The sequence below is a fragment of the Lontra canadensis genome, unplaced genomic scaffold (genome assembly GCF_010015895.1).
Source record: "Lontra canadensis isolate GAN:19392208 unplaced genomic scaffold, GSC_riverotter_1.0 scaffold6, whole genome shotgun sequence".
Taxonomy (NCBI): domain Eukaryota; kingdom Metazoa; phylum Chordata; class Mammalia; order Carnivora; family Mustelidae; genus Lontra; species Lontra canadensis.
Window position 1 is genome coordinate 3,104,811 of NW_022631000.1, and position 15,530 is coordinate 3,120,340.

The 15,530-nt window shown below is 39.5% G+C and overlaps 1 protein-coding gene across 1 annotated transcript in view; it reads left to right on the forward strand.

The window, feature by feature from the left end:
• Positions 1-1,522: 1,522 nt before the first annotated feature.
• Positions 1,523-15,530, forward strand: part of CEP97 (centrosomal protein 97) — a 35,294-nt gene continuing 21,286 nt past the window's right edge. Inside the window, exons 1-6 of the mRNA XM_032852080.1 lie at positions 1,523-2,126; positions 4,600-4,742; positions 5,336-5,494; positions 6,480-6,581; positions 8,838-8,951; positions 9,514-9,680. Of these exons, the coding sequence (XP_032707971.1) occupies positions 2,084-2,126; positions 4,600-4,742; positions 5,336-5,494; positions 6,480-6,581; positions 8,838-8,951; positions 9,514-9,680 (728 nt within the window). The 5' untranslated portion in view covers positions 1,523-2,083. The remainder of the gene's footprint in view (positions 2,127-4,599; positions 4,743-5,335; positions 5,495-6,479; positions 6,582-8,837; positions 8,952-9,513; positions 9,681-15,530) is intronic.

A 15,530-nucleotide genomic window follows, 5' to 3' on the forward strand; every position in this document is an offset into this window, starting at 1 on the left:
GTTGATTCCATAAAGGGAATACTTCCCTCTGGATTCTAGGTCAGATTAACCAGACAAAATTCTGGTTCCGCTATTGCTATAAACGTGCAGGAACCTGTGCTCCTTCCGTGCCCTCTGAGCTTCCAGGATCTCCCAGGTCATTATCCTTTTTCCCTCCCTGAGCTAGAGACTCCCCTCAGTCCTTTCCAGGTATTCCAGCAAACAAAGTTGGAGGCGGTATTCAAACTTGCTTTGTTCTTACACCTATGATATAAGATTGTGTTTCCTAAATAAGGGGTCTCTTGGTTAGATGAGAAAGATTCCTAGTCTTAAATTACCTCTTCAGAACTAGGAAATTTGTCTTGAGAATAAAACAGTGGGAAATCGAGTGAAAAAAAGTTAAGTTGGGTGCTAGTCAGAGACAGACAAATACCAGATGATTTCACTCATATGTGGAATTTAAGAAACAAAACAGATGGACATTGGGGAAGGGAAAAAAGAGGGAGGCAAATCGTAAGAGATTCTTAACTACAGAAAACAAACAAATTTGATGGAGGGGAGATGGGCAAGGGAATGTGTTAAATAGGTGATGGGTAGTAAGGTGGGCACTTGTGATGAACCCTGGGTGTTATATGTAAGTGATGAATCACTAAATTCTACACCTGAAACTCAGTTTTTTAAAAACACATTTATTTATTTTTTTAGAGTGACAGCAGGAGGGAGGAGCAGAGGGAAAGAGAATCTCTAGCAGACTTCCCACTGAGCATGGAGGCCAATGCAGGGTTGGATCCCAAGTCCCTACAATCCCAAGATCATGACCTGAACCAAAATCAAGAGTCCCTCAACTGACTGAGTCGGCCAGGCATCCCTATACCTGAAACTCATTTTACCATATGTGTTAACTAATTGAAATTTAAATAAACACTTGAAATTAAAAAAAAAAAAAAAAAAGCGTTAAGGGCCGGGCGGGGGGGCGGTGGTGTAGTCACAGAGATCAGAGGAGAACCCAGAAAGGAGGGAAAGTTCACAGGATCAAGAGCCTAGAAATCTAAAAGTGTTAGTTAGTGGATTTTACCAAACACAAATTGTCAGAGATTTGGTACATTGCTGTTTCAGAAAGAGGGGAGTTCAGAAAAAAGGTTGCAAGAGGGAATGGAGGCATGTGTAACAGAGATTGGAACTTCTCTTTGTACATTCTGTCCTGCTATGAGGTTAGTCTCTCATTTCCTATGAGAGCACCTTCATTACCACCTGACTCCACCTTGCAGCCTATGCTAATGTCTTGTCATCTACTTCTGAACTGTTTATAGTCTACCCATCTACTAAGCCCTAGCTCAGTTTCATGTCCTCCTTCAAGTCTTCTTTGAAGATTATTTCCATTTCTTTCTCCATTCGCTAAGATTTTGTGTTAATAGTTAAAATCATACTAATTAGCCGGTAATAGTTAAAGCAAAAGTGTGAGGCCACTCCCCTCGAGTCAGGCAGTGTAACTCTTGAGTTTGGAGACTAAAATTCTAAAATTCTTTCGTATATTCTTTGCAAAAATTCCAGGTTCATACTTATTAGATATACCATCAGGTCTAAAGTTCTGTTAAATATTCAAGAACCACTTAAAAATACTGCACAAAACCTTCTATCCGGGAATGCGTTAAATTTTCGAGTGAAATATATCCATCTTGACTATTCCAACAAGATTGCCCAAGTCATTCCTATAGCAGAGTAGAAAACTTTGAATTGATTCAGAATTGTCAAAAGGGGCAGCCGCCATAGAGGCTTGTAGCAGAGAGCGCTGAAATTCGATCTGCATTAAATAGCGACATTATAATAATCTCAAAGGTAAAAGTGTTAAATTTCACAAACATCTAGAAAAGGGAGCAAAAAGATCACCTAACAATAGTTGGCTTATCTGTCAGATCAGTGTTCCTAAACACACTGCGGTTCAGATTCTAAACCTGAGTTTTACATCATTAGACGCCGGCAGCCAATTGGGCCGTCTGGTTGCCGTGCATCCTGGGAGCTGTAGTTTCCGGCTCCCTCCTCCTGACTCCAAACTCCACCGAGCAGCTGGAGGACGGTTGCTTGGTATTATTAGCAAGCGGGAAGTATGGCGGTGGCGCGCGTCGACCCGGCTTTGCCTCCTGGAGAAGGTAAGGCGACACCCCCACCCGTGAATCCCAAAGTTTACACCATGGAACTAAAATAGTTACCTGGTCGAGAGAAGAAGCCTGGGTTTGGGGGTGCAGTTCTGTACCAGTTCTTTAGATGCGGGGCTATGGGCGTCGCGAAGCCGCGCTGCCCTCTGGGAGTTGTAGTTCCGGGGTGCTGCCTAGCTCTGCGGCTTTGAGGAGAGGGCCGAGCTGCGGACTACATCCCCAGGGTCCTTCGCGCGGCCGGGTGCCTTAGCTCCCGCGCTTCTGAGGCTTCCCGGATGGTGGGTTTCGGACTGCGGTGACCTCTTTTGGATTTTTACTTTGAATTCTGGATGCCAAGTGAAAATTCCCGGATTTCCATATGTCGCTTTACGCGTCTCCCTTATTCTATGTGTTCCTATCCCATTCAGGAAACCCTCTTTCAAACATAGCTCTTAGACCGACGTTAAACCCTTTTTTGGAAGTGTTCCTTGGCAGTGATAAAATTCACGGTGACCAAGAGCCCACAGATATCCACACTTTGTTCTGCAGACCAGGGCCTGGGATCGGGTTTGGTCGCTACCCAGCGGAGCGTGAGGTGTGGGTGCTTCTGTGGCCGGGAGTCGCCGGGCAGGAGCCGAGCTCCTTTGTTTTGGTTACAGCTCCGAGGCTCCGCAGCAGCCTTCTGGATCCGGGGCCGGGCTCAGGCTTAAGGCCTCTCTTCACAGTTTAGACCAGCGGGTCATTATCTGGGGGCCGTGACTTCTTGGTGGGGGTGAGGAGCATCGATGGTTCTAAGAGGTCTGTCGACCCCGTGGAATTGTGTGCAAAGACTACATTTTCCTTGGACAGTACACAGCTTTCACCAAATTCTCAGGGACTCCCCATGACCATCCCCAAATGCTGGAATCCATTAGACAATGAAAACACGTTGAAACCTTTCAGGAGAGCAGTCTCGCATAATTATTTCCCACAGTAATCTTAATCTGGGTATAAACATGAAATTGGCAGTTTCTGTGGCCCCACCCCTTTTTGATATCGGCTTCTCTTAAACTCCACCTCCTCAGCCCACCAAGAGAAACTGACTGACAATAATAGCAGTAAACCTTTTTTTTTTTTTTTAAAGGTTTTATTTATTTGACAGAGAGATCACAAGTAGGCAGAGAGGCAGGCAGAGAGAGAGAGAGAGAGAGAGAGAGGAGGAGGCAGGCTCCCTGTTGAGCAGAGAGACCAACGGGGAGTGGGGACCTCCATCCGACCCAAACTGAAGGCAGAGGTTTTAACCCACTGAGCCACCCAGGCGCCCCGATTCAGTAAACATTTACAGAACACTTTTTATATGAGCCAGACGATGTTCTGAGTGTTTTTTTTTTTTTTTTACATGATCTCATTCTTTCTGTAGAACAACATTATAAGGCAGATATTATTATTACCCGCATCTTGTAGAGTGGAAAAGTGAGCCCCAAAGCGAACAATAACTTGCCCAAGATACCACAGTGCTTCATCGGGGAGCCAGGATTTGAACGTCTGTGAAACTAAATTACTTAATTGATTGCTGTATGCCAGGAGCGGGGCTAAGTTTTTATTCATGTGGTTTCTGTTTTCATCCCCACCTCAATTTAATTAATTAGGTGTATTGTTTCTATTTTGTAGATAAATTAACTTAACTATACATTGATTTTAAAAATAGTTTAGGCACTTTAGGATATACTAGTAGTTAGATTGTAAGCAGGTTGATCTCTATCAAAAGATTAGTTCCATTTAAAAAAGACAAACGTTACTTAGCCACAAAATATGGAATAGTTCTTATTTATTTGCTTATTTGTTTGTTTATTGAGAGAGAGAGTAGACACCTGTGCTGGCTATGGGGGGGAGTTTGGGGGAAGGGGCAGAGAGAAAGAGAGAGAATCTTAATGGTGGAGCTGACTGGGGGTTCCATCCCACCACCCTTAATTTATGATCTGAGCCAAAATCAAGATTTGGTGCTTTGACGGACTGAACCCTCAGGCCCCAATAGTTAATATTTAAATGCGAAGAATTCCAGAGTATTATTATATCATAAAAACTTGAACAGAATATCACAAATTTCTGGGTATAATTTGATATTTCTGAGGGAAAGTGAACATTTTCAATCTGTGGTCATTTAGAATGCCTTAGTTTTTAAATCTTGATATTTATTATGCTCTAGTGTTTTCTAACTCTAAATATAGAGATTTTTATGAATATAATTCTATTCCTATGCTCAGCTATTGTGTGTTTTTTTTTTTTTTAAGATTTTATTTATTTATTTGACAGAGCTTACAAGTAGGCAGAGAGGCAGGCAGAGAGTGAGGGGGGAAATAGGCTCCCTGCTGAGCAGAGAGCCTGATGTGGGGCTCGATCCCAGGACCCTGGGATCATGACCTGAGCCGAAGGCAGAGGCTTTAACCCACTGAGCCATCCAGGCGCCCCAGCTATTGTGTTTTCTAACAATTTCTCTTCTATTTTCAAGGATCAGTGGTCAACTGGTCAGGACAGGGGCTACAGAAATTAAGTCCCAACTTACATTGTGAAGCTGATATTCATACTTTGATTCTGGATAAAAATCAGATTATTAAATTGGAAAATCTTGAGAAATGCCGACGATTAATACAGGTAGGTATTGCCATCTGAGGAAATAGTTACACGTGTTTATTATTCTACAAAACAACAAAATAACCTAACAAAAAGTAACTCTGCAGTCCTAGAAAGCAGTAAATGTTACCGTAAATTTTTACATGACAGTTTTCCTTGAAGATGAACACATATGTGCCACATTTAAAATAGACTAGGAAAAGAAGTGTTAGAAAAACAAAACATTTTGTGTTGGCAAAACATTGTGTTGTTAGATAACCTTTTACATCATGGTGGAGGTGAAGAGTTCATTCATTCATTCTGTCAGCAAATGGCTATGGGTCTCCTCCCATATATCGGACCCTACTCAAGTAGTTGCTCTGTTAAAAATGTTTTGAACAGTTGGAGAGGGTCTGATTGCTCAGCTTTATGTGTATTTTCCATTGCTTAGGAACAACTTAGAACACCAACAATAACAAATAGTTACACTATAGAGTATTTAGACAAAATATGTGAGAAGTTCAATATGAGTTTGTATATTTGGAAATGTTTGTTCATATAAACAAATCTTTTAAAAAAGTGAAAGTAATATGCATATTTTATTTCTAAGATAATGGTATGTTTTCGTTCAACAGTTGTCAGTGGCTAATAATCGTCTGGTGCGAATGATGGGTGTGGCCAAACTGACCCAACTCAGGGTGTTAAATTTGCCTCATAATAGCATTGGCTACGTGGAAGGGCTGAAGGACCTAGTACATTTGGAATGGCTGAATTTGGCAGGAAATAATCTGAAGGTGAATTGTTTCTTTTTTTCGTAGTTGCATTTTCTTTTTTTAATTTATAAAAAATATTCACTGTAAAAAAAATATTCGCTGTAAAAAAAATTCAAACAGTATAGAAATAAATAGAATAAGAAGTGAAAGTATCTACTCCCACTTCCCAGGGATAATTTTAGTTAACATAAACTGAAAAAAAATTATTTTGAAGCAAATATGCAGCATAATATTCTTTTATGAACAAAGAATCTATATTATACTTAGAAAAGTTGTCAAATAGTAAAATGAAATGTAGGGGTACTATAGCATGCTGAGTTAAGCTCTAAGTAAATGTTTAATGGTATAGTAGAGAACATACTGTCTTAATAGTCAAGAGATCTGGATTCTAACCCTGTTTCCATCACTTAGTAACTCCATATTTTTGTGTAATAAATATCTCCATGTCTTATCTTTTGATATGTTAGATAAGGGGACTCAGTTAAATGATATTAAGAGCTCGCTTGTTAATTTATGCTAGGTGCTGTTCTAGGCACCTTAACTATACTAACTCATTCAGTGTCATGGCAGGTTTGAAGTAGATACAGTCGTTATGACTATTAATGTAAATGCAAAATGAAATACAGAGAAGTAGAGTAACTTTCTTAAGGTCATATAGCCAGGAAGTTGCAGAGCCAGCATTTGAATCCGTGTAGTTTGACTTCCCTCTTAACTTGTAAACTCTGTACTACTAGCTGTCATGGGTTATCACTAAGGTTTTTTTAAGCTATAAATATCTGGGATGATATGATCCTCTCCTCTCAGAGGGATAATGAAGGTAGAAGCTTGGTATATAACAACTTACCAAAATCTGTTATTACCATTTCTTTTTCCTTTTGCTAAACTCTGCTCATATCCTTCCAATAATAAGCAGAGGAGACAGGAGATTCAGCTATGAGGAACTAGGGAAGAATTTCATTTTTTGATTTTGTGTTCATGAACTAGTGTGATGCTTTTCTTGTGATAGGCCATGGAACAAATGAGTAGCTGCACAGCTCTACAACACCTTGATTTATCAGACAATAACATACCCCAGATAGGTGATCTATCTAAATTGGTATCACTGAAGGTAAGTGTATCATTTCTGACATTTTCATATCATTTCTGACATTTTATCCTAATATACCAAAAGAAAGTGATCTGATTGGCCTAAAATCGGCCTACTCTGTATGAAGGACAGGTTGTATACATTATGATAAAATTTCTATTAGAGCACTAGAAATTAAGTATGCAATCCTTTATTTTTAGTTTCTATAATTTATTTATTTATTTTTATAATTGATTTATTTTAACTAAAACTGGTCATTGTAGTTAAGGTTAATTCTTATTTGTCATCCTATGAACATAAAGAAATCCCCTTTATGCCTAATCAGCCAATACTAATAGCTTTAGCTATGTAATATGTAACATTTTGGTAAGATTGAGAGTAATCATTTGAGTCTGAATTTGAGTCTTTTTTTTTGACACTTGAGAATCCTGTTTTTTGAGTAATAGGTATTACTACATTATCAAAAGTAACTTTGATTTAAAAAGTAAACCTGTAGCATATAGTACTTTTTATGGAGAGGAATTTATCATGCAGTCAAAATGAGTAACAGTTGCAATTACAGTTTCAAAAACATACAAGCTTTTTTCATATTTTTGGACCATTGGATATTATTAGCATCAGATAAACTCATTAAACCTTAGAAGCAGTATTATTAGAGCAACTTTGCCCACATTTTTAGCATAAATCATTTTTAGCAACAATTACTCTAAACAATTTGGTGTGTACAGATAGAGAAAATTCAGATGAACTAAGGATTTTTTTTTTTTTCTGGAATGATTATTTTATCAGAATCCTGAGTTTCAAAGCCTTCAGTTATTCTTCATTGTTGCTGACTTAATTTGAGTTAGCTTCATCTGCAAGTAGCATATTGTTCCTTCCTTAAGTTTTTAGTTTTCAAGAGAATGCAGTTATAAATTACAAGTTGTGGGTTACCTCTTTATCTTGGAAAATTTGCTTTATATCTGTTTTTTTTTTTTTTTAAGCTTTTATTTATTTATTTGACAGAAAGAAAGAGAGCACAAATAGGGGAAGCAGCAGGCAGAGGGAGAGGGGAGAAGCCGGCTTCCTGCTGAGTAGGGAACCTGATATGGGGCTTGATCCCAGGACCCTGGAATCATGACCTGAGCCGAAGGCAGATGCTTAATTGACTGAGCCACCTGGCGCCCCATATGTGATTGTTCTAATGAATGTTTTCTTTCACTTTCCTTACCCTTTATTTTGATTGATTACTTTTTTTTTAAGAGAGAGAGCCTGTGAGGAAGAGGGGGAGAGGGAGAGGGAGAGAGAGACTCTTAAGCAGGCTCCACACCCAGCGCAGAGCCCGTCGTGGGGCTTGATCTCACGACCCTAAGTTCATGACCTGAGCCGAAATCAAGAGTCAGACAGTTTACCATTTGAGCTATCCAAGTGCCCCTTGATTTTTTTTTTTTTAAAGATTTTATTTTTAAGTAATCTCCACCCAACATGGGGCTAGAATTCACAACCCTGAAATCAAGAGTCACATGTTGTACTGACCGAGCCAGCCAAGCACCCCTATTTTGACTTTTTTTTTTTTTTTTAAATTAAGTAATTTATTTGACAGACACAGTGAGAGAGGGAACATAAGCTGGGGGAGTGGGAGAGAGAGAAGCAGGCTTCTGCTGAGCAGGGAGCCGATGCGGGACTTGATCCAGGACCCTGGGATCAGGTCCTGAGCCAAAGGCAGACGCCTGACGACTGAGCCACCCAGGCGACCCTATTTTGACTTTTTTAAAAAAGATTTTATTTATTTGTTAGAGGGAGAGAGAACACAAACAGGAGGAACAGCAGAGGGAGAGGGAGAAGCAGGCTCCCTGCTGAGCAGAGAGTCCAGTGTGGGACGCAATCCCAGGACCCTGGGATCATGACCTGAGCCCAAGCCAGACACTTAACCAACTGAGCCACCCAGGCAACTGCTATTTTAATGTTTTAAAAGGAAATGAACAATATGTTGGAAATTGCTCAAGTTTTAATAATTTAAATCTCAAAAAATGCTTGTTACCACACCAAGCATGTGTTCTTGGACAAATCTTTAAACTTTCTTGAGCTTAGAATGTGGACATGAATTGGATGATCTGATCCAACATGAGTTGGATCAGAATACCACCTAGGACCCTTGTAGCATTAATAGTCTTTGCTGTAAGTGAAGAAAAGTATAATAAAATAGGTTTCTTTATTTTTATCTGCACCATTTGGTTATGTCAAAGTAGATAAATAGTAATCTTTTCATTTGTAATTCATCCTGTTTTTACTTTCAAGACCCTGCTTTTACATGGAAACATCATCACCTCTCTTAGAATGGCACCTGCTTATCTACCCAGAAGTCTTGCTATACTTTCCTTGGCAGAAAATGAAATTCGGGACTTAAATGAGGTAAAATTTGAGGGTATTCTGTGGGATCCAGGAAGCTGCAAAGTACGGAAGAAACTCAGGAGAAAGTTGTGAGCTCACTTGTAAACTCAGCATCTTGGAAGACAGTGCCAAAAAGATGAAACACTTGACTCAAGATGATTGTTATTTTTTCTTTCTACTTTTTCCTAATGTCAGTGGGTCATTAAGGCTCAATTTCCTTTGTAGTGCTGCAACTGTTAATCCATTTGGAACTGATTTGTGGTAGAGTTATATCTACATTAAAAGGATCAGAAAGGGATACTGTGCACCTTTCTCTGGCTGCTATTATGTTTTCAAAATAGGATTTTTTCTGTTAGGAAACAGTGCTGGTACTTTGTAAGGTATTTTGTGCTGCAACGACAGATGGCCATGTTGATGGAATTTTTGGAAGTCGGTGGATAATGTTAAGAGTGTTATGTGTTGCCTTTCAGAACAAGAGGGAAATTGTTACATTCTCAAACTGCCAAAGATGTGTACTCAAAGCAAGCCCTGTGCTTAATACTAAATAGTCCATTTCATTCAACAAAGATATCCTTTATTCCAGATCTCTTTCTTGGCATCCTTAACTGAATTGGAACAGTTATCCATCATGAACAATCCTTGTGTGATGGCAACACCATCCATTCCAGGATTTGACTATCGGCCATACATTGTCAGCTGGTGCTTAAACCTCAGAGTCCTAGATGGTTACGTGATTTCTCAGAAGGAAAGGTGAATATGACCTCTTTAATGTCACATTTATGATGGAAAAGAAAAGACCATTTCTAGCTTACTACAGATTACTAAACTATTTCTTAAAATGTGCATTTAGAGGGGCGCCTGGGTGGCTCAGTGGGTTAAAGCCTCTGCCTTCGGCTCAGGTCATGATCCCAGGGTCCTGGGATCGAGCCCTGCATCGGGCTCTCTGCTCAGCAGGAAGCCTGCTTCCTCCTCTCTCTCTGCCTGCCTCTCTGCCTACTTGTGATCTCTCTCTGTCTGTCAAATAAATAAATAAATAAAATCTTTTAAAAAAATGTGCACTTTGAAATTAAGATCATTAGTGCAATCATATAGCAAACTATATGCTTGTCATTTAGGATTTTCTGTCCTTTCTAAGAAAGGAAAAGAAATATCAGTTTGAGAGGTTCGGGCCAGTGAGTTTAACCTAATGCCCAACATACAACAATTTGATTTCTGAGAGTTATTTTGTTTATCGGTTGTTTGTGGGGTTTAGAGCATTTTCTATAGAAATTATATTATACTCGAGTGGAGGGGGGTGGGAGGGGTGGGGTGGCAGGGTGATGGACATTGGGGAGGGTATGTGCTATGGTAAGTGTTGTGAATTGTGTAAGACTGATGAATCACAGACCTGTACCCCTGAAACAAATAACATATTGTATGTTAATTTAAAAAATTATATTATGGATGCTGTCTAGGGTCTTAGATCAATCCCACAAAAGCTTCTAATCCATCTTATATATAAGGGCAGTATTAGTAATACGACTCGGGGTGCCTCAGTTTCTTAGCTGGTTAAGCATCTGACTCTTGGTTTTTGGATCAGGTCATGATCTCAGGGTTGTGGGTTCAGGCCCCGTGTTGGGTTCTGCACAAGTGTGGAGTCTGTTTGAGATTCTCTCCCTCTCCTTCTGCTTCCCTCTCTCTCTGTCTGCTTCTCTGCTTACTTGTGATCTCTGTCTGTCAAATAAATAAATAAATAATCTGGAAAAAAAAAAATAAAACAACTCTGGAAGTATTCTAAGGGAGAGCTCTTGTTATTAAAATTCACTGCCGGAGCAGTGTTCAGAACATTTTCCTGGTCAACCTTGGAAATTCCTGAAGGATAGAAAGGAATTTCCAGTTTTTTGTTTCTACCCTGTTATTAGCAGGGAACATCCAGATTAAACATTTTCTTCATTATGACTAAGCCAGCCAGGCACCATGAAAAGTATCCTGGGTGCTTTGATGACTTTAGGTAGCCAGATTTTGAGTATGTGTGTCACTGGAAAGATAATTTGAGCAGTCACTCACCCCGTTGGTGCTATGGCTGAGTGCTATCTCAGATAGAGGCATACCTATGGAAGGACCACACCCTTGTGTAGCACCTCAGTATTTGGAGTTCTTTCTGAATTTGTTTCCATCTCTGACTATTTCTAGGACTTAGGCCCAAGCTACACCTCTGTTGTTTAGTTGGAGATGAGAATTTAGGGAGCAGAACTTGGAAGATGTTTCTTTTTTGAAAGGATTTAAAAATACATACAGAAATGGAGAGAGTACCATAATGAACACCTAAATACCCACCATGCCACTTCAACAATTACCAACTTAGCCAGTCTTGTTTCATGGATCCCCACATTTTTGGTTGGCTTTATTTATTTATTTATATATTTATTTATTTATATGCATTTTTTAGATTTATTTATTTGAGAGAGAGTGCAAGAGAGAACACGAGTAGAGGGGAGAGGCAGAGTGAGAGGGAGAAGGACACCTGCTGAGCAAGGAACCCGACATGGGGCTCAGTCCTCCATCCGAGGACACTGAGATCATGACTTGAGCCAAAGGCAGTTGCTTAACTAGCTGAGCCACCCAGGTGGCCCTGTTGGAGTATTTTTAAAGCAAATACCAGTTATCATTTCATCTAATAGTCCTTTTTTTTTTTTTAAGATTTTATTTATTTATTTGACAGGAATCACAAGTAGGCAGAGAGGCAGAAAGAGATGTGGGAGGCCATGGTTAAGGCTTGAGACGAGAACCAAACTAGGCCCTGACTTGTGCCTCCTTTAAAGGCTGAATAGCCGAACAAAAGGCTTAGGTCGATGAAGTTGAGTAGCACTGGGAAAGGGTCTGTGCTATGTGTTGTGCGCTCACCTATGTGACAGCCCACACGTTCGCTAGTCAGATAGAAATGATTTGGTCGGGGTCATGAATTCTTGGCTGGTCCTTGCTGTCCTTGCACAGGCTATAGACTACACCATTGTAAGACTCAGCTATGCTTACATAAACTATTTCTTGAGTGGCCTTGAAGTCAGTACATCTGGCGCTAGAAGGTCTGCTATTGATGTCTAGGAAATAGATAATGAGAAAGCTTGAAGGATTTTCTGTGCATGTTACAAACTCTTTAGTAATCAGCTAAAAATAGATACTTTCTTATGATTGTTTCTGTTAGCTATATAATGCCTTGCTGCCTTGAATAAAATTGGCACTATTAGACACCCTCCTTGGTGCTCCTCCTGCCACCATCTCTTTGTCTCTTAATTTCTTTTCACCATCCTCTTACCCTCACGTTCCTGATCGATGTGTCACGCCGGCTGCGACAAAGAGAGAGAGGGGAAGCAAGCTTCCTCCTGAGCAGAAAGTCCTACTCGGGGCTCGATCCCAGGACCCTGAGATCGTGACCTGAGCCGAAGGCTGAGACTTATCCCTCTGAGCCACCTAGGTGCCCTATATACTTTTTTTTTTTTTTTTTAATGAGAAAGCAGATTATCTTGTTCTAGTTTTTAAAACTCAAACCTTTAAAAAAGATATTATTTATTTTAGTGAGAGATAGTGAGTGTGGGCAGGAGTGGGAGAGAGTCTCAAACCTTAGAGCCCAAAGTAGGGCTTGATCTGATGAACCTGAGATCATGACCTGCCCCAAAATCAAGTCAGATGCTTGACTGATTGAGCCACTCAGGTGCCCCAAGAACAGATTGTTTTAAATTTTCTCTCCTAATAGTTGTTACTTATGTTACGTTATGTAAATTTTTCCTTCAATTTCAAGAGAAGAATCATATTCCAGTGGTTTGAAATTAATATGTTAGAGCTGAATGAATTTTAATTTTTTCTTTGAATTATCAATGATGTTTTAATGGGCAAGGAGATTGTTTTATCCTAGGAGAATATTTTATGGATTAATAAACTTGTGTAATGTTATGTTTATTGATGAATGATAAGCAAAAGAAACAGATGTTACAGTAGTTGATGCTCTGCAGATTGTGATTTTCCTCACACACTTAAAACTGAATATTCAAGTCAGAACTTTGTTCCTCTCCTTATTTTCGCTTTTCTTTCCTTCCCAACTACAAACGATCTATAACTTGGAAATTTTGCTTGCTGGCTAACATTAAAGTTGGTGATTATCCTTTACTCGCATGGATCTTTTTTGGGAACATTGTTCAACAAGCCATTTGCTTGGTAGAAGAACTTACAGAAATTTAGAGCAGATATCCACATTCTGAGTGATTTTTTTTTTTTTTTTTTTTTTTAAGAGAGCATCAAAGCCAGTGAGTGCAGGTAGAGGGAGGTGTACAGGGAGAGGGAGAGAGCAGGCTCTATGCCCAGTGCATAGCCTGACTCAGGGCTTGATCCCATGACCCTGAGCTGAAATCAAGAGTTGGATGCTTAGCTGAGCCACCCAGGTGCCCTGATCTTTATTTAATACATAGACTCATTCGTGGAAGAAATACTTTGAATTACTTTTATTAGGTAGAATAAAATTTTTATCTTTAGACTAAGATTAGGATTCTATGAGTTCAGTTAATCAGTTAGGCATACCTCATATCTCATTGTTAGAAAACAGCTTTTCCTTTCTTGTGATGATGGCAAATCACAGAAAACTAATCTCATTTTATTTTATTTGCACCATGACTCTTTTGCATGATTTAACCAGTTATCAAAGGCCAGTTTCATTTCAGTCTATAATAGAACTTGGGTGGCTTGACAGTTTTGGACTGTATAGTTTGTATGATGTGGATACCTTAATATCAAGGTCCAAGTAAGTGGTTGTGGATTGAAAGTGATTTCGAAACTATTTAATGCCAAGTTAATGCTATAACAATAAACCATACCAAAATGATCCAACCTCAACTTTAGGTTGAGGGGTAGATTTAAGAATGGTGAAAGTGAATGGGTGCCTGGGTGGCTCAGTGGGTTAAGCCTCTGCCTTCAGCTCAGGTCATGATCTCAGGGTCCTGGGCTGGAGCCCCGCATCAGGCTCTCTGCTTAGCAGGGAGCCTGCTTCCTCACCTCCTGCCTCCTGCTCTGCTGACTTGTGATCTCTCTCTCTCTCTGTCAAATAAATAAATAAAATCCTTAAAAAAATTAAAAAAAAGTGGTGAAATTGAAGCAATGGTATGTTAATTAAAAAAATTAAAATAAATATGTAAAAGTAAACAGCAGTATAATGACCTCCCATGAGTCCATCATCCACCTTCAACAGTTGACAGCTCACAGCCAACCTTGTCGTCTATACCTTTATCCATTCCCTGTTCTCCTATATTATTTTCAAGCAAATCTCAAAGTACATGTAATTTCAACTGTGAATATTTCAGCATATATCTCTAAAAGATGAAGGCTCTGGGGGCACCTGGGTGGCTCAGATGGTTAAGCTTCTGCTTTCGGCTCAAGTCATGATACCAGGGTCCTGGGATTGAGTCCCGCATTGGGCTCCCTGCTCAGCTCTCCCTGAGCTCTCCCCCTGCATGTGCGCTCTCTCTCTCTCCCTCTGCTTCTGCTGCTTCTCCCTCTCCCTCTGCTGCTCCCCCTGCATGTGCTCTCTCTCTCTCTCTCTCTGTTAAATAAATAAATAAAATACTGGGGTGCCTGGGTGGCTTAGTGGGTTAGAGCCTCTGCCTTTGGCACAGGTCGTGATCCCAGGGTCCTGGGATTGAGCCCTGCATCGGGCTCTCTGCTGGGCAGGGATCCTGCTTCCCCACTAAAAACAACAACAACAACAACAAAAAACCAAACCAAACCAAATAAATAAATAAATAAATAAATAAATAAATAAAGGATAAAGGCTCTTAATGAAATAACTACAATACTATTATCACATCTCAAAAATTTCACAATTCCTTAGTAACATCTGGTATTATTAGTTCAGTGCTTATGTTTCTAAAAGTCCTCATAAATGCAGTTTTTAAATGGTTTTTTGGAAACAGGATCCAAATAAGGCTCCCCATTGGATTTGGTTGATGTATCTTTTAAATTTCTTGCTTTTTTAGTGACTTAAAACTTTGATTTGTTACTGAATGCTCCATGGGTTGGCCATGCGTATTCGGTGGTTCTCATGTGCTTGTGGTAAGATCACACAGAGCTTGGCTGGGTGTCCAAGATGATGCTTTTACATCTCTGTTAATTTATAGGTTTCTTCTCTTTCATTTTCTTTGCTTTCTTTTCTCTTTTTTGGTTGTTGTTGAAAAAAATGAGATTATATGTCCTGTAGAGTTTCCCACTGTACCTATTTTGCTGACTAAATCCCTGTGTCCCTTCTTATATTTCCTGTAAATTGGTAGGAGGATGTGGAGGTTTCATCAGATTTAGGCTTTTTAGTGGAGAGGACCACTTTTGGGTTCTGTCAAGACACACACGCACACACACACACACAGATACACAGTGTTTGGTTGTCCTTCATGTTATTAGTAGCTATTAATGATCAATGGCTAAAACTATTAATTCATTCACTGAGAGCTTCAAAATGGTGAGATTTTATTTTTTAAATTTTTAAGTTTTTTAACTTAATTTTATTTTTTCAGTGTTCCAAGAGAAATGGTGAGATTTTAATCCATTCATTTTATTAGCTGGAATACCTCTATGGAGTAACTATTT